General features: G+C 38.2%; 1 protein-coding gene across 1 annotated transcript in view; it reads left to right on the forward strand.

The window, feature by feature from the left end:
- Positions 1-23453, forward strand: part of LOC150088255 (intermembrane lipid transfer protein VPS13A-like) — a 3009916-nt gene that overhangs the window by 1587515 nt on the left and 1398948 nt on the right. The window contains exon 42 of the mRNA XM_090370087.1: positions 2900-3119. Within this exon, the coding sequence (XP_090226213.1) occupies positions 2900-3119 (220 nt within the window). The remainder of the gene's footprint in view (positions 1-2899; positions 3120-23453) is intronic.

A 23453-nucleotide genomic window follows, 5' to 3' on the forward strand; every position in this document is an offset into this window, starting at 1 on the left:
ATTTATGGAAATGTATTCTGCATCCCATAGGAATAAATGGAGCTATTGTGAAATTGGGTTCACATATTATGTGAAAATATCATAATATGTGAACCCAATAACACTGTTTTTTTTTTGGTTTTTTTTTGTAATTCGTTCCAAGTCCTTGGAAGTTGAAAATTTTGCTATATTACTAAGCTATTTATCTCTCTAAAAGGTCATATTTATAATGGAAATTGCATTACTCTTTCATTGTTATCATATTTTTCCGTTATAAGAATCAATTTTGAATGCCTCTGTGATATTTTTCTAAAGTGCATTTCTGGAGATTGTTGTTGTTGTTATTCGGTTTTTAGGAGCATTAGCAACTAAGGCCATATTGCTCCGGGGATATGCGGTGATTGTTCTCTGACCTTTCCGCATCCTCTGTATTTGGTGGTCATGTGCTCGAACCCCGGTCTAATCAAGAAGCATGTGTTACGCACTGCTGCTCCTGCCCACCTGGCTACAGAGGTGCCATTTTCTGGAGGTCAGGACCAAAAAACAGTAAAAGCAATTTTCACTTTCTGATTTATTGGACTTTTCTGTTAGTGCATCTAATTATAAACAGGTAGCAGACTCGATCGTATTGCATTTGCGATAATGCCAATAATTGCAATTGTGTGGGTTTTTACACTATTATGGTGAAATGAGTTCCCCTTCACTGAAATCTTCAATCCTATAAAAAACAAATTTTCAGAAACTTCTCTTCATTCCTATTTACGTATTACAATCATGAAGGGAAAGTGACCAATGAAAACTGTAAGTGGTGGTAGTGCCAGGAAACAAAACAAAATTCATTTAGAAATGAAGATGAAAATGAATAAGAAGTACAAAGCAGGACAAAGTTTGTTATCTATTGCACGGGAATTAGGTCTCGCTGCTTCAACAGTCAATACTATTTTAAAAGACAGTATGTGTGTAAAAGAACATGTCAAAGGATCAATGCACTTAAGATTAACAGTGATCACAAAACAGCGTTCAGGTGCTATATCGAAGATGGAACAGCTGTTAATAATATCGATGGAAAATCAGATTCAGAAGCAAGTGCCTCTGAGTCTAATGATCATTCAAGCAAATGCAACAAGGATTTATAAATATATTAAGGATAAGTACGGCGAACCCCAACCCCAGTTCGTGGCAAGCAACGAGTGGTTTAATAGGTTCGAGCATCGCGCTGGTTTCCACAACATTAAAGTATACAGTGATATCACTAGTGCCAATTCTGCAGCTGCAGAGAAATTTTGTGATGTGTTGGAAAAAATTATTGATGAAGGCGGCTGTTCAACGCAGCAAATTTTTAAAATTGACAAGACTGCTCTGTATTGCCAAAGAGGAAAATACAATGCCAGGTTTCAAGGCATCAAAAGATAAGGCCAAACTCTTGCTGGGGCTAACACAGTAGGAGATTACAGATTAAAATCATGCTTGTATACCATTTTGGAAATCCTTGTGCATTTAAGGGCATCAATAAAGCCACCCTACCTGTGCATTTCTGATTGAACCAGAGAGCATGGATAACAATATCTCCCTTTGAGGATTGGTTTAAATGCTTCTTCATTCCCGAGGAAGTTAAAAAATATTGTAAAGACAACGACGTTTCTTTCACGATTTTGCTTCTATTAGGTAATGTTCCTGGACATCCTATGCATCTATGAATGTGAGAGTCATATTTCTACCTCCAAACACGACTTCACTCATCCAACATATGGATCAGTGTTTTATTTCGAATTTAAAAGCATACTATTTATGGACAACATTTGTTTAGGCATTGTCTGCAGTAGACAATGAGAAAAATTTTACGTTGAAAGACTTTTGGAAATCTAAAATATTTACCATGCCCTCTTAAACATTAATAAGGCCTGGGTAGATATTACTAAAAGTTGTTTAAATGGCACATGGAAGAAAATATGCCCACAGCACGTAAAAGGCTACGAAGGATTTGAAAAAGATGAATGATATGAAGAGGTTACAGATAACATTGTAAAGGTTTCAGAGCTACTTCAGTTGGAGGTTGATGCCAAAGACATGGAGCAGCTAATAGAGGAAGAAGAGAAGGAATTATCTAACGAATAACATATTGACTTGCAAGTAGCAGTAGTGAAAGAAGAAAATGCTGATGAAGCTCAAGCTGAACCAAATGAGCAGCCGAGATGCTTCATCACCAGAGAGATGGCAGTGGCATTTCGTGAAATTGCATTGGCAATGGCGAGGTTTGAGAAGATGGATCCTGACAGCGAACGATTCTTAAGAGTTAACAGAGATGTGAATGATATGCTTGCTTGCTACAAAGAAATCTACAATGAAAAGAAAAAAAGCCACCATCCAGTCATTCGTTAATATGTTCTTTCATAAGGTTGAGCAGCCAACCCCATCTAAATCTCCATAGCCCTCAACCTCTGCAGCGCCATACTTATCAGCTGAAGACGTCGATTCGGGCAATGATGCTCGAGAGGTAAAACTTACTGATATTGTGCCTGTCTCCTCTCTCTTTTTTGTAATTTTATAATTTTTAAATTGCACACTTTTGCAATTTTTCCTGTGCATGAGATAAAAAATTGAATAAATAAAATAAATAATTCTATTTACATGTTCGTCGAACATTTCTTTTTGCTTCAACCAATTCAGCGAGCACAATTGCTAGCGCTGCACAAGCATGGGGGAAATTCCCCAACTTACGTAAAATCCAACTTATTGTAGCGTTCTGCGGAATGTAACCCTTACATAAGTCGGGAGTTCCTGTATATCATATACAAAATAAGTTTTAGTAATTAAGTTAATTTTTAAACTTTTTAAATTTTATTGAATTTTAAAATTATTAAAGAGCAACAATATAGAAAAATTAACTGAAAGAAATTGTTTAATATGTTTTCTTGATAAGGTATTTAAAGACCGTAGCCACCCATTATTTTGCCGCAATGATGATAGGGAATGTTCCATTTTAGTTGATATTATGGATGGCGATGCCAAATCCGTAACATCAAGAGCTGTTTCAGAATCATCATCGTCATCAGATGATGACAGTGAGGAAGGTGGGATGACTGTTATAAGAAGGCATGCAACACCCAGAACAAAACGAATTGCAAGTGTAAAATCTCATGGTATGATTTAAATAATTTTAGCAGTATTTATTTTTAATCCTTTAAAAATAAAGTGAAATTAATGATGAAATTCTAATTATTTAACAATAATAATAAATAGAATTTATTATTAAAATTTATTTTTTACTATAACTATGATTTATAATAATTTTAGGTATAATTGTAGTTCATATACATACAAAATGACTTTTATAAAAATAAGTCATATTATAATATGAACTGTTTTTCATAAAACCCATTTTGTTATTTTATGTCAAATGCTTTTTTATAGAAAATTCCCTATTTGATATTTTTATAATGCTCTAGAACCCTAATTTAGAAAAGTATGAAATATGCATTTCTTTCATGTGAAAGAGCACTTGGCATAAAATTATTAATGAGCAACAATATAGAAAACTGTGTGTATAGTATTATTATGTTATTAGGTAGATACAACATTACGCACTTAAAGTTGCATTAGTAAAATTACTTTTAATAGTAGATCTACGTACTAGCCAACCTGCTAGCCTGCTGGTTAGCTTGCACATAGATCTACTATTTGAGAGTACAAATATGGTGCATAGATCTACCATTTGGGAGTACAAAGAAGATTAACAACTAATGACAAGTATAAAATTATAGAATTCTTATAGTACTGTGATAATAGACTAAAAAAAAATAGCGAAATGCTTAAAGTACGGTACTCACTTTGAATATAATCTGTAATAGTTTTATGAAAAGACTAATGGCTAAATATACGGTGGAATGGTTAAGTTAATGCATTAAGGTGGGATGAGATTTAATTTAACGGAATTTTAAAATAACCGCAAGGAAGCAGAAGTGCACTACTCCGTCCCTGGTTGTCATAAAGTAGTTGATCTGGAACATAAAGGAATTGATAATGCCAATAGTCATGACGACAGACTTTCATTAAGTTATAACGTCTTCAGTTGGCGGTGTTAAGTGAGAAGTAACGCGTGCTGTATTTTAAGGAATTTTCTATACTCTCGTGATGCTCTTTGGAACACGTGGGAATCTCAGATCTGGGAAATTCCAAGCCGAGGAAAGGTGAAAGGGAAGTTTTGCATTTAGGATGTTGAGATTAGTATTGTGTTGAAACCATTTGATAATGAAGGCTTCATATTGAACAATTTTGTGGCTGGTTTTAAGTCTTATAATAGTGATAGCGGAGTCAATTAAAGGAGTGTAATTGTGGGTTTGGGCATGAATTGTGAGTTCTGTACTAGCATGTCCCGATCTAAGACAATTATAGTGGTAGTATGTGCGAGTGTTGGAAGTTTTGGTAGAACCAAACTTGGTACTAGTACTACCAATATAACAGGCATCACAGTTTGGTTGACATTTAATCAAATAAATTATATTATTCAAATCGTTGGTTGGGTATTTGTGTGTATCTTTGTAAGTGTTGAATAAGGATCCGCGTTTATTATAAGCTGAAAAAATAAGGGAGATATGAGTACCTGTAAACACATGGCGGAATTGTCCGGCAAGTTCATTATGGTATGGGAGGATGATGCATATATTTGCGTTGGTGGTGGTGGTGGTGGGTTTTGGTGGATTGTTAATTTTACTTTTGTCGGTGGAAATAGTGTGTTGAATGAGTTGGGTTGGGTAGTTCCTAGCTGTAAATTTTTCCGTGAGGTATTGAAGTTCATTAGTTAAGTCATTTTGTGAGGTGCTATATTTGAGGGCATTATGTATTTGGCTGTATAAAATACAACCAAATACATAATGCCATCAAATGCTTTTTTTGTGTGCAGAGGGGGTGGTGCGAAGCAAAATGTAGGTATTTGTCTGTATGTGTAATTTTTCTGAAAATCTTTGTACCAAGTTTGGTATCTGTTTTGTAAACAGTGAGGTTGAGAAAATTAATTTGGTTGTTGGTTTCAATTTCAAGAGTGTGAGTTTTAACCTATCATGTGTTGAATTAAATTTTAAAAAGATATTGTCTACAGTGGACCTATTGCTTACTATGGGTATATCATCAGTGTAACGGGTGATTAATTTTATTTCTGGAGGGAAGGGTTGTAAGATTTGGTTCTCTATTTTGGCTAGGTAAATTTCTGACAGGCGGGCGGAAATACATAAACCCATGGGTAAACCGAATATTTGTTGGAAAATTTTATTATTGAATCTGAAATATCGGGCATCTAGTAAAAGTGAAGTGAATTCAAGGATGTTATTAATGGAAAGAGAGGTACGTTTTGTCAAAGTGTTATCTGTTGTTAAGAATTTCTGTAAAGCTTGTAAAGTGTATGGGATATACACGTTAGTATATAGAGATATTATGTCAAATGATGCTAGGATACCTCCATCATAAATTGTAGTATTGCTTATTTTCTGAAAGATCTGATTGGTGTTGCTGATTTTGAATTCTGAGAATCTGGTAAGAGGGGATATAATTTTAACTAAGTAGGTGGATAGGTTTGCAAAAGCTGACTTACGCATCATCCTCCCCTACCATAATGAACTTGCCGGACAATTCCGCCGTGTGTTTACAGGTGCTGATATCTCCCTTATTTTTTCAGCTAATAATAAACTCGGATCCTTATTCAACACATACAAAGATACACACAAATACCCAACCAACGATTTGAATAATATAATTTACTTGACTAAATGTCAACCAAACTGTGATGCCTGTTATATTGGTAGTACTACTACCAAGTTTGGTTTTACCAAAACTTCCAACACTCGCGCATACTACCACTATAATAGTCTTAGATCGGGACAAGCTAGTACAGAACTCACAATTCATGCCCAAACCCACAATCACACTCCTTTCATTGACTCCGCTATCACCATTATAAAACTTAAAACCAGCCACAAAATTCTTCAATATGAAGCCCTCATTAGCATTAGCATTAGCATTGGCATTTGATGCAAAAAGCAAGCTTATGCAGCATCAGCCAAAAAAAAAAAATAAATAAATAAAAATAAATAAATAAATAAAAAATAACCACTTCCACTTCACCCCTCTGTTCGTTCGAAATACCTGTCCAGCGGAGCCTCAAACTTATTCAGGCTATCAACCTCCACGACAAGGGATGGAAGTCTGTTCCACCAACCAACCACCCGCTGGCTAAAGACAAATTTCCTCACGTCTATCCTACATCTGTCTTTCCTCAATTTGAATTTATAACTTGTCAGGTGATTATTATGAGCAAGAGGAAGAATCCCATGAGAATTGAGCATGCTCAAACCATTCAAGGCTTTATACACCTCTATCAGATCACCTCGCTGGTGCCTAGTCTCCAGACACTGTAATTTGCAAAACTTAAGCCTTTCTTCGTAAGAGCACCCCTTTGTTCCATTCACCAATGTTGTTGCCCTTCTCTCTACTCATTCCAGCAGCTCTACATCCTTCTTGAAATGAGGCCTCCAGACCTGTATACAGTACTCTAGGTGTGGCCTGACCACTGCCTTATACAAGGAATAATCACCTCCTTATCCCTGCTAGAAAAATTCCTATATATCTTCGACAATACACCATGAGCTACTCTTGCAGACCGTCTGCACTGCTCAGAAAACTTCATATCTGCCTGCACAACCACCCCCAGGTCCCTTTCATTCTCTACCACTGTCAGTGTAGTACCACAGAGTTGATACGTTGCTCTGGGGTTGCTGTTTCCCATATGTAGTACTTTACATTTGTCAATGTTAAACTTTATTTGCCACCTCTCAGCCCATCTGCTCAACCTTTCCAGATCCTGTTGCAATAGCATAGTGTCAGTAGTGTCCTTGACAACCCTGCCAACCTTCGTGTCGTCTGCAAACTTGGATATTAAGCTTGATATACTATCATCAATATCATTTATAAATACAGAAAACAATAATGGACCCAACACTGAGCCCTGAGGGTCTCCACTAATAATATTAGTCCACGATGAGCAGTGTCCATTGATTACCACTCTCTTTCTTCTCCCACTCAGCCATCCCTTTATCCACAGCAGCAATTTGCCTCCAATGTCACACTGCTCCAATTTGTGCAGCAGTCTTCCATGTGCAACAGTATCAAAAGCCTTTCTAAGATCCAAGTATATTATATCAAAGTTATTCCCTGCATCCAGTTCTTTTGTGACTGCATCATAGTATCCAATCAAATTGGTCAGGCAAGACTTCCCCTTAACAAAACCATGCTGCGTCTGAGCTATAACTGAAGTCTTGTCTAGATGATCCTGCAGTGCTTCTTTAACCAGTGCCTCCATTAATTTTCCTGAAACAGAAGTTAAACTAACAGGTCTATAATTACTTGTGTTGCTCTTTGATCCTCCTTTGTGAATTGGGGTCACATTTTTGCACATCTCCAGTCCATGGGTACTTCCCCTGAGTCCAAGGAAGCTCTCATAATTATGGCTAAGGGTTTGCTTACTTCCTTTGCTGCCTCCTTTAATATAACTGGATAGATCCCATCCACCTCAGGTTCCTTTCTTGTATTTATCTTCAACAATTTCTCTTCCACTTTACTCTCAGTTATTACAAGATTCTCTAGCTTAATGCCAGAGTTGTATACACCTCTGGCATTCCCCTCACTGAATAACTCCTCGTGTGTGAATGTCGATGCAAAATATTCATTTAGTTTGTTAGCTACCTGAGCAGGATCATCAACAGTTGACCCATCGATATCAAGTGGACCAATCTGATTCATCCCCTTCCTTCTAGAGTTTACATAATAAAGAACTCTTTGCTGTTTTTCTTTGCATCCCTTGCCAAAGATTTCTCGTAATCTGCCTTCGCCTGCCTAACCTCCTTTGTAACTTGGTTACAGATCAACTTGTATCTATCATAGGCTTCTGTGTCACGTGTTAATTTGTATGTATCACATGCATTTTTCTTCTCTGCCATATGCCTCATCAGTTCATCTGACATCCATTTAGGCCTAAACCTTGAACAATATTTCTTAGTTGGTATGTAGCCTAATAGCTTCCAAGATAAGTTCTTTGAATGCTTCCCATTTTGCATTTGCTGTTGGTAACATCATCAGTTGGTCCCACTGTATAGAATTTAGATACTGTCTCAATCCATCGTAGTCACCTTTACGAAAGCAATAACCCTTCCCTTTACCCCTAATGGTAGTTACCTCTTTGAGTAAATCCCACATCAGCACAATGTCATCACTGCCACCTAGTGGTTCATTTACCTGCAGATTCTCAATGCATGAAGAATCACTACTGATAATTAAATCAAGAGTATTACAGCCTCTAGTTGCCTCCCGAACATGCTGATGTAGAAAACAATCATCCAATAAATCCACAAAAGCCTTGCTAGTGTGTGAGTGAACAACCGACAAATTTCATTCAATATCCGGGAAATTAAAATCCCCCATTATAAGACTCTCTGATTTACTGGCCTTCTCTATTTCCCTGTACAATAGCACACTCCTACTCTCAATTTTGATCTCCCAATGCTTATGTCACACTAAACTGACTCAACACTGCTCTGTCCAGCAATGTCGACTGGCTTCACTTCCTTGGATTTTATGTATTTCTTAACTAATAGCATAACCCCTCCTCCCTTCCTATCCTGTCTATCCCTTCTGTAGACATTGTACTCCCCAAATTCGAGTTCTGCATTCCTTATATCTGTGTGACACCACATCTCTGAAATCCCAACAATATCTGCCTTTGATGTTTTGAGCAATACATCAAATTCATGAAATTTATTTACTAAACTCCTAGCATTGGTGTACACGCAAGTATACATGCACTGTTCTTTTTCTTAGCTACCGTAACACAACCCATATGTTTACTTGTACCCCAATGATTCCCAGCAGTCTCTGAAATCTCCTGCATCTTATTTTCCAGGCTGCGGCTCATTCCAATAGAAGCAGTGCAAGAATCACTTTCACCTCTGCCAGTGGCTATTGTTAATCTATTAGTCCTTGTATCCCCCCAATCTAGCAGTTTTCTGACCCACCTAACACTGCCTAGATAGCATCAGCAAACATTCTTGCACCCTTTCTATTTAAGTGTATCCCATCCCTGTAGAAGCAGTCTCTCCTGTTAACAAGTACAGACCAGGCTGAAAAAAATTCTACCCCTTGAGCCTTGCGCAATCTTTCCAATCTTTGCCGAATTGCTCGACAGAGCTCTCATCATATACTCCCTCCTATCGTATCTGGGCAGAATTGCAGACACTTTCAAATTCAACCCTAATTTGCAGCTTTTTTTCAACAGTGACGTGTACTTGTTAAGTAATTCCGCCAGTCTCCTACTCTTAATATCATTATTGCCAGCATGTACAACTATATCACCTTTTGTGCCCTTAAAAGATGATATCCGCTCTACAACGGCATCAACTTTTGCCCCTGGCTCATTATCGAATGGTTTTGACACAATACTAATCTCAACATCCTAAACGCAAAACTTCCCTTTCGCCTTTCCTCAGCTTATAATCTCTCACATCTGAGATTCCCACATATTCCACCTAACACTGCCTCGATAGCATCAGCAAACATTCTTGCACCCTTTCTATTTAAGTGAATCCCATCCCTGTAGAAGCAGTCTCTCCTGTTAACAAGTACAGACCAGGCTGAAAAAGATTCTACCCCTTGAGCCTTGCCCAATCTTTCCAGGGCCGAATTGCTCGACAGAGCTCTCATCATATACTCCCTCCTATCATATCTGGGCAGAATTGCAGACACTTTCAAATTCAACCCTAATTTGCGGCTTTTTTTCAACAGTGACCTGTACTTGTTAAGTAATTCCGCCAGTCTCCTACTCTTAATATCATTAGTGCCAACGTGTACAACTATATCACCTTTTGTGCCCTTAAAAGATGATATCCGCTCTACAACGTCATCAACCTTTGTCCCTGGCTCATTATTGAATGGTTTTGACACAATACTAATCTCAAATCCTAAACGCAAAACTTCCCTTTCGCCTTTCCTCGGCTTGGAATCTCTCACATCTGAGATTCCCACGTATTCCAACGAGCATCACGAGTGTATAGAAAATTCCTTAAAATACAGCACGCGTTACTTCTCACTTAACACCGCCAACTGAAGACATTATAACTTAACGAAAGTCTGTCGTCAAAACTATTGGCATTATCAATTCCTTTATGTTCCAGATCAACTACTTTCTACTTTATGACAACCAGGGATGGAGTAGTGCACTTCTGCTTCCTTGCACTTATTTTAAAATTCCGTTAAATTAAATCTCATCCCGCCTTAATGCATTAACTTAACCATTCCACCTTATATTTAGCCATTTATCTTTTCATCAAACTATTGCAGATTATATTCAAGGTGAGTACCGCACTTTAAGCATTTTGCTATTTTTATATTAGTCTATTATCACAGTACTATAAGAATTCTATAACTTTATACTTGTCAGTTCATAAGATATTTTAACGTTATAATAACACCTTATCTGCACCGCCTCTCAGTTGTACCCTTGATGTCTTTGGACATGTCTGATAAAAAAACACAACTCACAAAAACACTTATCAAACATTTCACTAATAAATTACATATTACCTTCCTACAAAAATGTCTTTGCCATAATATTATTCCTAAATTCGCCCGCATTTTTCCGAAAAACAGCTGCACAAAATACACACATATCATACATCGTACCTCCATCGCCATCATATGCGAGGAACTTAGGAAAAGATTCAACAAGAAGCATGACCTTTTACACAATATACATCAATTGAGATTTCATCTTTAAAGGGAAATATCACCCACTCCAATCTTAATGATATACGCATTAATGCAGCCATCCATAATGTAGAACAACGACACATCAAGAAATTGCATACACTTACATTAGGACCCCATCCAAAAATTTCTACCTTCAACATCTCTCCAAAATCCTTCACCTCAACTGAACTTACCGGTTTAGAATATGGCTTCAACTTTGCCATAAAAGATCAACACTGTCCCATCAAGGACTGTATAATAGAACTCCAATCTAAACTAGAACATCATCCTGAAAAATGCTGAATAATACACCAAACCAATAGCATAATAAACTCCAAACTTTCCTCCCAGTCTAATGTTAAAAAGCAACAACTCCTAGATATACAAAAATTAAGCAAAATTTCAGATGTTATTATACAAAAAGAGGATAAAGGAAACACGATTGTCATCATAGACAAAAACACTTACATTCAGAATATGGAACAAATTTTAGCCGACCAAAACACATATAAAATTGATAACAATCATGATATCACAAAACTTAAAAATAAACTAGATTTAATCCTAAGAAATCTCAGACAAACTAAAGAAATCAATTTATACACACTGCAACAGATAGGAATGTGCAACAACATCCTTCCTCACATGTTTGGCATCACCAAACTACACAAACCTGGCCACCCATTAAGACCAATTATCTCTTTCAGTAAGTCAGCTTTTGCAAACTTATCGACCTACTTAGTTAAAATTATATCCCCTCTTACCAGATTCTCAGAATTCAAAATCAGCAACACCAATCAAGCCTTTCAGAAAATAAGCAATACTACAATTTATGATGGAGATATCCTAGCATCATTTGATGTAATATCTCTATATACTAATGTGCATATCCCATACACTTTACAGGCTTTACGGAAATTCTTAACAACAGATAACACTTTGACAAAACGTACCTCTCTTTCCATTAATAACATCCTTGAACTCACTTCACTTTTACTAGACGCCTGATATTTCAGATTCAATAATAAAATTTTCCAACAAATATTCGGTTTACCCATAGGTTTAGGTATTTCCACCCCCTGTAAGAAATTTACCTAGCCGCAATAGAGAACCAAATCTTACAACCCTTCCCCCCAGAAATAAAATTAATCACCCGTTACACTGATGATATACTCATAATAGGTCCACTATAGACAATCTCTTTTTAAAATTTAATTCAACACATGATAGGTTAAAACTCACTCTTGAAATTTAAACCAACAACCAAATTAATTTTCTCAACCTTACTGTTTACAAAACAGGTACCAAACTAGGTACAAATATTTTCAGAAAAAATACACATACAGGCAAATACCTACATTTTGCTTCACCACCCTCTGCACGAAAAAGCATTTGAGGGCATTATGTATTTGGTTGTATTTTTTACAACCAAATACATAATGCCCTCAAATATAGCACCTCACAAAATGACTTAACTAATGAACTTCAGTACCTCACGGAAAAATTTACAGCTAGGAACTGCCCAACCCAACTCATTCAACACACTATTTCCACCGCCAAAAGTAAAATTAACAATCCACCAAAACCCACCACCAACGCAAATATATGCATCATCCTCCCATACCATAATGAACTTGCCGGACAATTCCGCCATGTGTTTACAGGTACTCATATCTCCCTTATTTTTTCAGCTTATAATAAACGCGGATCCTTATTCAACACTTACAAAGATACACACAAATACTCAACCAATGATTTGAATAATATAATTTACTTGATTAAATGTCAACCAAACTGTGATGCTGTTATATTGGTAGTACTACTACCAAAACTTCCAACACTCGTGCATACTACCACTATAATAGTCTTAGATCGGGACAAGCTAGTACAGAACTAACAATTCATGCCCAAACCCACAATCACACTCCTTTAATTGACTCCGCTATCACCATTATAAGACTTAAAACCAACCACAAAATTCTTCAATATGAAGCCCTCATTATCGAATGGTTTCGACACAATACTAATCTCAACGTCCTAAATGCAAAACTTCCCTTTCACCTTTCCTCGGCTTGGAATCTCTCACATCTGAGATTCCCACGTGTTCCAAAGAGCATCACGAGAGTATAGAAAATTCCTTAAAATACAGCACACATTACTTCTCACTTAACACCGCCAACTGAAGACATTATAACTTAACGAAAGTCTGTCATCACGACCATTGGCATTATCAATTCCTTTATGTTCCAAATCAACTACTTTATACTTTATGACAACCAGGGACAGAGCAGTGCACTTCTGCTTCCTTGCACTTATTTTAAAATTCCGTTAAATTAAATCTCATCCCACCTTAATGCATTAACTTAACCATTCCACCTTATATTTAGCCATTAGTCTTTTCATAAAACTATTACAGATTATATTCAAGGTGAGTACCGTACTTTAAGCATTTCGCTATTTTTATATCAACTAATGACATTAAGAGTAGCAGATCTGCAGACTTACTTAACAAGCACAGGTCAATGTTGAAAAAAAGTAGCGAGTTGCAGTTAAATTTGAAAGTGTCTGCCATTCTCCCCAGACACGACCGAAGGGAGTACACGATGAGAGCCTTGTCAATCGCTTCTGCCCTGAAGAGACTGTGCAAGGCTCATGGGGTAGAATTTTTCTCAGCATGTTTATTAACAGGAGAGATTATTTCTACAGAGATGGGAGACGTTTATATAGAAAGGGTGCAAGAATATTTGCTGATGTTATTGAGGCAGTGTTAGGAGGGTCAGGAAATTTGTACTGCTTCAATTGGAATGAACAGCAGCCTAGAGAGCAAGGTCTTAAGGATTTCAAGGACTGCTGGGAGTCATCATGGAACAAGTAAATACATGGGTTGTGTTAGGGTAACTAACAGTAAACATGGGTGCATACTTGTGTCTACACCAATGCTAGGAGTATAGTAAATAAAGTTGATGAATTTGAGGTGCTGGTGAAGATATTAAATGTGAATATTGTTGGGATATCAGAGACATGGTGTCACACAGAGATAAAGAATGCAGAATTGTAATTTGGGGAATACAATGTGTGCAGAAAGGATAGAAAAGAAGTAGGGGTCATGCTGTTAGTTAGAAATGCATAAAATCTAAGGAAGTGCATCCAGTTGACATGGGTGGACAGTGCAGTGTTGAGTCAGTTTGGTGAGACATAAGCACCTGGGAATGACCACCGCATATCCTGGAGCAATATGGCCATAGTTGCTAATGCTCCTAAAAACCAAATAACAACAACAACATAAGCACCTGGAAAGCAAAGTTGAGAGTAGGAGTGTGTTATAGGCCTAATGACTCTGTTGAGTACAATGAACAACTCTATGGAGAAACAGAGCAGGCCAGTAAATCAGATTGTCTTATATTGGGGGATTTTAACTTTCCAGATATAGAGTGGAACTTGTTTGTCAGTCACTCACACACTAGCAAGACTTTCATGGATTAATTGGATGATTGTTTTTACAGCAGCATATTTGAGAGGAAACCAGAGGGTGTAGTACTCTTGATCAGATTATCAGCAGTGATTATTCGTGTATTAAACATCTGCAGATAAAGAAACAGCTAGGTGGCAGTGCTCACATTGTACTGATGGGGATTTACTCAAAGATGTAACCACAACCAATGGTAAAGGGAAGAGTTTTGGCTTTCAGAAAGGTGACTACAGTGGTCTCAGGCAGTTTTTAAATTCTATACAGATGGATCAACTGATGATGTTAAAAAAAGTGAATTCTAAATGGGAAGCCTTCAAGGAATTAATCTTGGATGCTAATAGGCTTTTTGTACCAACAAAAAAATACTGCAAGTATTTGGATATCAAATGAACTAATGAAACCCATGGCAGAAAAAAAAATGCATGGAATGCATATACATTATCAGGAGACACAGATGTCTATGGTAGACATAAAATAGTCTGTAATCAAGTGACAAAGCAGGTTCAGAAGGTAAAGCAGATTACAAGAAATCTTTGGCAAAGGATGCAAAGAAAAACAGTAAAAACATCTTTACTTATGTATACTCTAGAAGGAAGAGGATGAATCATATTAGTCTATTTGAAGGTAGCTGACAAACTGAATGAGTATTTTGCATCTACTTTCACATATGAGGAGTTATTGAGGGAAGGGGATGCCAGAATTTTATCAAACTCAATGATTTTGCAATTATTGAGAGCAAAGTGGAGGGGAAAATTGCTGAAGGTAAGCATTATCATGAAGTTCCCAAAGAAGGCACCTGGGGTCATTGGGATCTGTTTAGTTAGATTAAATGAGACTGCAAAGGAATTAAGCCCTTAGCCATGATTATGAGGGCATCGTTGGACTCGGAGGAGATCTCAATGGACTAGAGATTTGAAAATGTGTCCCCAATTCACAAAGTAATTACATTCATGTGTAATTGAGTAATTACATGAGTAATTACATTCCTTTTTGTTTAACTTCTGTTCTGGGGAAAATAATGGAGTCACTGATTAAAGAATCACTACAGGGTCATCAATACAAGACTGCAGTTGTAGTTCAGACACAGCATGGATTTGTTAAGGGAAAGTTTTGCTGACAAATTTGATTGGATACTATGATGTGGTCACAAAGGAACTGGAAGCAAAAAGTAATTTTGATATCATATACAGGAACCTGACCATTTATTCGGCAAGCTTGGGACCAGGGGTGACCCTGATTTCTGGAATATCCGGTTTTGAGCGCCAAAGCTTAATATATACTTAAAATTTAAAATAAACAATTAAAAATAAAGAAATAAATTGTATTAACAGATACAAATTAATACACTTCTAAAGCAGGGTCTGCTTAATCAATTTAATCCACTAATCTTCATCTGAAGACAATTCAACATCTGAGGTGAGAGATACAGGAAGAGAAGCAGCATAGGTATTGGAGGTTGAAAGTTGAAGCTCAGATTGAATGAAAAAACCTGGGTTAATTGTGCAGTCAGATATGAAGTTCTCTGAGCAGTACAGAGAGGATGCCAGAGCAGGTCAGGGAATTTTGTCAATGATATATAGGAATTTTGCTAGCAGAGACAAGGAGGTGATTATCCCTTTGTATAAGGCAATGGTTAGGCCACACCTTCAGTACTGCATACAGGTCTGTAGGCCTCATTTTAGGAAGGTTGTAGAGTTGCTAAAACAAGTACAAAGAAGCACAACAAGATTAGTGAGAGGAACAAAGGAGTGGGCTTAAGAAGAAAGGCTTAAGTTCTGTAAGTAGCTGCATCTGGAGAATAGGCACTTGCGAGGTGGTGTATAAGGCCTTGAATGGTTTGTGCAGGCTGAATGCTGATGTGTTCTTCTGCTTGCTCAGATTAAGAACCTGAGAGGGCATAGATACAAATTGAGGAAAGACAGTTGTAGAATAGATGTGCAGAAGATTGCCTTTAGCCTGAGGGTAATTGATTGCTGGAACAGACTTCATCTGTTGTTGTGGAAGTTCATAGCTTAAAAAATTTAAGGCTGAACTATACAAACATTTGGAGTGACTGGATGGGTGAAATGGCAAGGTTTTTTTTTTTTTTTTTGGCTGATGCTTTATAAGCTTGCTTTCTTGCACCATATGCCTCAACAAATGCTATCATGGGTTTCCATCTCACATGTTAATTTATATGTCTCCCATGCACTTTTATACTCTGCCACATGTTTCATTACATCCAGTCAATATCTGTGAAATTAAAAGTCGCATTAGCATTAGTAGAGGCATACGATGCAAGAAAGCAAACTTAGGTAGCATCAGCCAAAAAGGAAAAAAAACCCTCCCATTTCACCCCTCCATTCTTTCCAAATACTTGTCTAGCTCAGCCTTAAATTTATTTAGGCTATTAGCTTCCACAATAAAAGATGCAAGCCTGTTCCACCAATTAACCACCTGTTCGTTAAAGGCAAACTTCTGCACAGATATCCTACATCTGTAGGATAGGTTTGAATTTATGCCCCTTCAGGTTCTTAGTTTTAGCAAGAGGAAGCTAAAACAGCTTGTTCAACCAATTCAAGGCCTTATACACCTCAATCAGATCATTCGCAGGTGCCTACTCTTCAGACACTGCAATTTGCAGAACTTAAGCCTTTCTTGGTAAGAGCACCCCTTTGTTCCCCTCACCAATCTTGTTGCCCTTCTTTGTACTCATTCTAGCAACTCAGTACTCTAGGTGTGGCCTGACGATTGCCTAGTATAATGGAATAATCACCTCCCTGTCCCAGCTAGTAAAATTCCTATATGTCATTGACAAGACTCCATGACCTGCCCTGGCAGCCCATCTGCACTGCTCAGCGAAATTCATAGTTGACTGCACAATTACTCCCAGGTCTTTTTCACTTTGAACTTCCCTGAGTGTAGTACCACACAGTTGGTACATTTCTGTTATTGCTACCCATATGCAGTACTTTGCATTTGTGAATGTTAAACTTCAGTTGCCACTTCTCAGCCCATTTTCCTAACTTATCTAGATCTAGTTGGAGTAGCATACTGTTTTTACTGTCATTAACAACTCTGCCAACCTTGGTATCATCTGCAAACTAGGACATTAAGCCCGATCTACCTTCATCAATATCATTGATAAATATACAAAACAACAATAGGCCCAACACCGAACCCTGGGGAACTCCACTAATAGCATTTTTCCACAAAGAACAATGTCCATTGATTACCACTCTCTGTATCGTCTCCCACTCAACCATCCCTTTATCCATTGTAGGAACTTACCCTTAAACCCATACCTCTCCAATTTGTACACCATTCTTTCATGTCCAACATTATCAAAAGCTTTCCTGAAATGCAAGTATATGATAACAAAATTATTTTTGGCATTCAGTTCCTTTGTGACCACATCATAGTATCCAATCAAATTTTTCAGACAAGGCCTCCCTTTAACGAACCCATGCTGTATCTTAACTATGACTGCAGTCTTGTCTAGATGATCCTGCAATGCTTCTTTAACCAGTGATTCCATTATTTTTTCTGGAACACAAGTTAAACTAACAGGTCAGTAGTTACTTGTGTCACCTTTTGAACCCACTTTGTGAATTATTGATACGTTTGCACACCAACAGTCCATGGGGACCTCCCCTGAGTCCAAGGACGCTCTCATAATTATGGCTAAGGTTTTGCTTACTTCCTTTGCTGCCTCCTTTAATATAACTGCATAGATCCTGTCCACCCCAGGTGCCTTCCTTATGTTTAACTTCAACAATTTCTCCTCTGCTTTTCTCTCAGTTATTACAAATTTACTTAGCTCCCTGTTAGCATTTGATAAATTAATCTTCATGCATTAAGAATCTGCAGATAAATGAACCACTAGGTGGCAGTGATCACAGTGTGCTGAAGTGGGATTTACTCAAAGAGGTAACTACCATTAGGGGCAAAGGGAAGGGTTATTGCTTTCGTAAGGCAACTATGATGGACTGAGACAGTATTTAAATTCTATATAGTGGGACCAACTGATGATGTTACCAACAGCAAATGCAAAATGGGAAGCATTCAAAGAACTTATCTTGGAAGCTACTAGGCTACATAACTAAGAAATATTGTTCAAGGTTTAGGCCTAAATGGATGTCAGATGAACTGATGAGGCATATGGCAGAGAAGAAACATGCATGGGATACATACAAATTAACACATGACACAGAAGCCTATGATAGATACAAGTTGATCTGTAACCAAGTTACAAAGGAGGTTAGGCAGGCGAAGGCAGATTACGAGAAATCTTTGGCAAGGGATGCAAAGAAAAACAGCAAAGAGTTCTTTACTTATGTAAACTCTAGAAGGAAGGGGATGAATCAGATTGGTCCACTTGATATCGATGGGTCAACTGTTGATGATCCTGCTCAGGTAGCTAACAAACTAAATGAATATTTTCCATCGACATTCACACATGAGGAGTTATTTAGCGAGGGGAATGCCAGAAGTGTATTCAACTCTGGCAGTAAGCAAGAGAATGTTGTAATAACTGAGAGTAAAGAGGAGGAGAAATTGTTGAAGATAAACACAAGGAAGGCACCGGGGGTGGATGGGATCTATCCAGTTATATTAAAGGAGGCAGCAGAGGAAGTAAGCAAACCCTTAGCCATAAATATGAGAGCTTCCTTGGACTCAGGGGAGGTACCCACAGACTGGAGTTGTGCAAATGTGACCCCAATTCACAAAGGAGGATCAAAGGCTGACACAAGTAATTATAGACCTGTGAGTTTAACTTCTGTTAAAGGAAAATTAATGGAGGCACTAGTTAAAGAAGCACTGCAGGATCATTTAGACAAGACTTCAGTTATTGTTCGAACACAGCATGGTTGTGTTAAGGGGCAGTCTTGCCTGACAAATTTGATTGGATACTATGATGCAGTCACAAAGGAACTGGATGCAGGGAATAACTTTGATATTATATACTTTTATCTTAGAAAGGCTTTTGATACTGTTGCACATGGAAGACTGCTGCACAAATTGGAGCAGTGTGACATTGGAGGCAAATTGCTGCTGTGGATAAAGGGGTGGCTGAGGGGGAGAAGAGAGAGTGGTAATCAATGGACACTGCTCGTCGTGGACTAATGTTATTAGTGGAGTCCCTCAGGGCTCAGTGTTGGGTCCATTATTGTTTTCTGTATTCATAAATGATATTGATGATGGTATATCAAGCTTAATGTCGAAGTTTGCAGACGATACAAAGGTAGGCAGGGTTGTCAAGGACACTACTGACACTATGCTGCTGCAACAGGATCTGGAAAGGTTGAGCAGATGGGCTGACAGGTGAGAAATGAAGTTTAACATTGACAAATGTAAAGTAAGCAAAGGAAGTAAGGGAAACAGCAACCCCAGAGCAACGTATCAACTCTGTGGTACTACACTGACAGTGGTAGAGAATGAAAGGGACCTGGGGGTGGTTGTGCAGGCAGATATGAAGTTCTCTGAGCAGTGCAGACGGGCTGCAAGAGTAGCTCGTGGTGTATTGTCAATGATATATAGGAATTTTTCTAGCAGGGATAAGGAGGTGATTATTCCCTTGTATAAGGCAATGGTTAGGCCACACCTAGAGTACTGTATACAGGTCTGGAGGCCTCATTTCAAGAAGGATGTAGAGCTGCTGGAACGAGTACAGAGAAGGGCAACAAGATTAGTGAATGGAACAAAGGGGTGCTCTTACGAAGAAAGGCTTACGTTTTGCAAATTACAGTGTCTGGAGACTAGGCACCGGCGAGGTGATCTGATAGAGGTGTATAAAGCCTTGAATGGTTTGAGCATGCTCAATGCTGATGGGATTCTTCCTCTCGCTCAGAATAATCACCTGAGAGGGCATAAATTCAAATTGAGGAAAGACAGATGTAGGATAGACGTGCGGAAATTTGCCTTTAGCCAGCGAGTGGTTGGTTGGTGGAACAGACTTCCATCGCTTGTCGTGAAAGTTGATAGCCTAAATAAGTTTAAGGCTCAGCTGGACACGTATTTTGAACGAACAGAGGGGTGAAGTGGAAGTGATTTTTTTTTTTTTTTGTTTTTTCGCCGATGCTGCATAAGCTTGCTTTCTTGCATCAAATGCCTCTACTAATGCTAATGCTAAAATGCTAATAAACTTGTGGTACCCCCTTCATTGAATAACTCCCCATGTGTGAATGTAGATTCAAAATACTCATTCAGTTTATCAGCTACCTGAGCATGATCATCAATAGTCAGCCCATCTATGTTAAGTGGTCGAATCTGATTTATTTTTTTCCATCTAGACTTTACTATCTATATAATATCGGTGTAGATACACCATAGTTAACTCTTAAGAAACTACAATGGTAGTTTGTGTGGGAGTCATCATTACCTCATATTGTGATCTTCTTCTGTACCTCATATTGCGATCTTCCTTCACGAGTTGCCTAATAGAGATGACTAGTGATACTTATTATCAGTGAGTACCACCACCCAGACGGCGCCATTTCTAAGCTCTTGCCCTGTCATCGGTGGGTGGGCAGGTACCCTGGTATTCCAAACATGGCAATTCAGTTGTGAAGATAATCACACAATATGAGAGATACCAAAAGGTTTATATGATAATTCAAATGATGCCTCTCACACAAACAACCATCATAGTTTCTTAAGAGTATCTATATATATATATATATATATTAAACTCTTACTCTGGATGCACTTCTTTTGATTTTATGTTTTTCTTAACAGCATAACCCCTCCTCCCTTCCTATCCTGTCTATCCTTTCTGTACACATACTCCCCAAATTCCAATTCTGCATTCTTAATATCTGTGTGACACCACGTCTGATATCCCAACAATATCTGCCTTTGATGTCTTGACCAATATTTCAAATTCATCAAATTTATTTACTATACTTCTAGCATTGGTATACATGCAAGTATACGTGCACCTATTCTTACTCTTAGTTACCCTAACACAGCCCATATACCCACCTGTTTCACGATGACTGCCATCAGAACCTGGAACCCCCAGCACCCCTCGCTCTAAGCCACTGCTTATTCTAATAGAAGTAGTGCAAGAATCACCTTCACCTCTGCCTGTGGCTACTTTTAACCTTTTTGTCTGTGTAGCCCAAGCTAAGGGGATTCCCGACCCACCTAACACTGCCTCGATAGCATCCGCAAATATTGTTGCATCCTTTCTATTTAAGTGTATCCCATCCCTGTAGAAGCAGTATCTCCTGTTAACAAGCACAGATCACACTGAAAAAAATTCTACCTGTTGAACCTTGCACACTCCCTCCAGCGCCAAATTGATGGACAAGGCTCTCATCATGTACTCTCTTCTATCCTGTATGGGCAGAATTGCAGACACTTTCAAATTTAACCCTAACTCACGATATTTTTCGACATTAACCTGTACTTCTTAAGTAAATCTACAGATCTCCTACTCTTAATTTATTAATTCCAACATGTACAACAATATCACCCTTTGGACCCTTAAAAGATGATATAGGCTTCACAACATCATCAACTTTTGTCCCTGGTAGGCATACCCTGGTCTTGTTCCACCTATATTTTTTTGTGTAATATATTCCCTTTCTCCTTGACAACAGATTCTCTGACAATATCAACTCTGGTGGTACCAGTGCCTTGGAGACTGCCACTGTTTTGACTGATGCACAGGAGTGAGCTCCAACATTGAGTCAGGCAGCCGAACGTTTGATGAGCACCCTCATATTAAATTCTTTGATGGCATACACCTCAAACTCTCCTAGATCCTCTTCAGAATGCATGATGAGTTTGTGCCTACTTTCTAGACACTCTCTGCACCTAGCACCCAAAAATACATCCTCCTTGGTTAGATGATGTCCTGTTCCTTAAATGTCTGCAAACATTTCATATCTCACAAATTTTTTTAGACTGTGATATGTTGGAGAATTGGCTCCTTCAGTTTTCCTCGGAGCCACAGCACTCCCACTACTTTGTAACCATTGCTTTGCTGCTCTAGTCTGGGTCATGATTCTGTTAAAGTACAATTTAATTAACAGTGAAATTTCATAAGATTATAAATTTTATTGATTAATTGATAATAGCATTAGTAGAGGTGTATGATGCAAGAGAGCAAGCTTATGCAGCATCAGCCGGAGGGGAAAAAAAAAAAAAAAAAAACCATTCCCATTTCACCCCTCAGTTCTTTCGAAATACCCATCCAGCTCAGCCTTAAATTTATTTATGCTACCAACTTCCACAAAAAAACTTTGAAGTCTGTTCCACCAATCAACTACCCACTGGTAGTTGGTTGGCAAACTTCCGCACATTTATCCTACAGCTGTCATTCCTCAATTTGAATTTATGCCCTCTCAGGTGATTATTATGAGCAAGAGGAAGAATCCCATCAGCACTCAGCATGCTCAAACCAATCAAGGCTCTATACAACTCAATCAGATCACCTCGCAAGTGCCTAGTCTCCAGACACTGTAATTTAGAAAACTTAAGTGTTTCTTCGTAAAAGCAACCCTTTGTTCCATTCACTAATCTTGTTGTCCTCTATACTCGTTCCTGCAGCTCTACATCCTTCTAGATATGAGGCCTCAAGTCCTGTATACAGTATTCAAGGTGTGGCCTGACCATTGCCTTATACAAGGGAATAATTACCTCCTTATCCCTGCTAGAAAAATTCCTGTATATCATTGACAAGACACCATGAGCTACTCTTCCAGACCGTCTGCTCTTCTCAGAAAATTTCATCTTCCTGCACAGTTACCCCCAGGTTCTTTTCTCTCTCTAACACTGTCAGTGTAGTACCACAGAGTTGATACGTTACTCTGGAGTTACTATTTCCCATGTGTAGTACTTTACATTTGTCAAAGTTAAACTTCATTTACCACCCATCAGCACATCTGCTCAACTTTTCTAGATCCTTTTGCAGCAGCGTACTGTCATTAATCTCCTTAACAACCTTGCCAACCTACGTATCATCTGCAAACTTGAACATTAAGCCAGATATGCCATCATCAATATCGTTCATAAATACAGAAAGCAACAATGGCCTCAACACTGAACCCTGAGGGACTCCACTAATATTATTAGTGGAGTCCCTCAGGATTTGCACTTCTCCAGTCCCTCATTTGCACATCTCCAGTCCCTCAGGGTTCAGTGATGGACTCCTATCATGTAGTCACAAAGGAACTGGACTCAACTAATAATATTAGTGGAGTCCAGTTCCTTTGTGACGACATCATTAGCA

The sequence above is a fragment of the Mastigoproctus giganteus genome, chromosome 3 (assembly GCF_048544385.1).
Source record: "Mastigoproctus giganteus isolate SK-2022 chromosome 3, ASM4854438v1, whole genome shotgun sequence".
NCBI classification, from domain to species: domain Eukaryota; kingdom Metazoa; phylum Arthropoda; class Arachnida; order Uropygi; family Thelyphonidae; genus Mastigoproctus; species Mastigoproctus giganteus.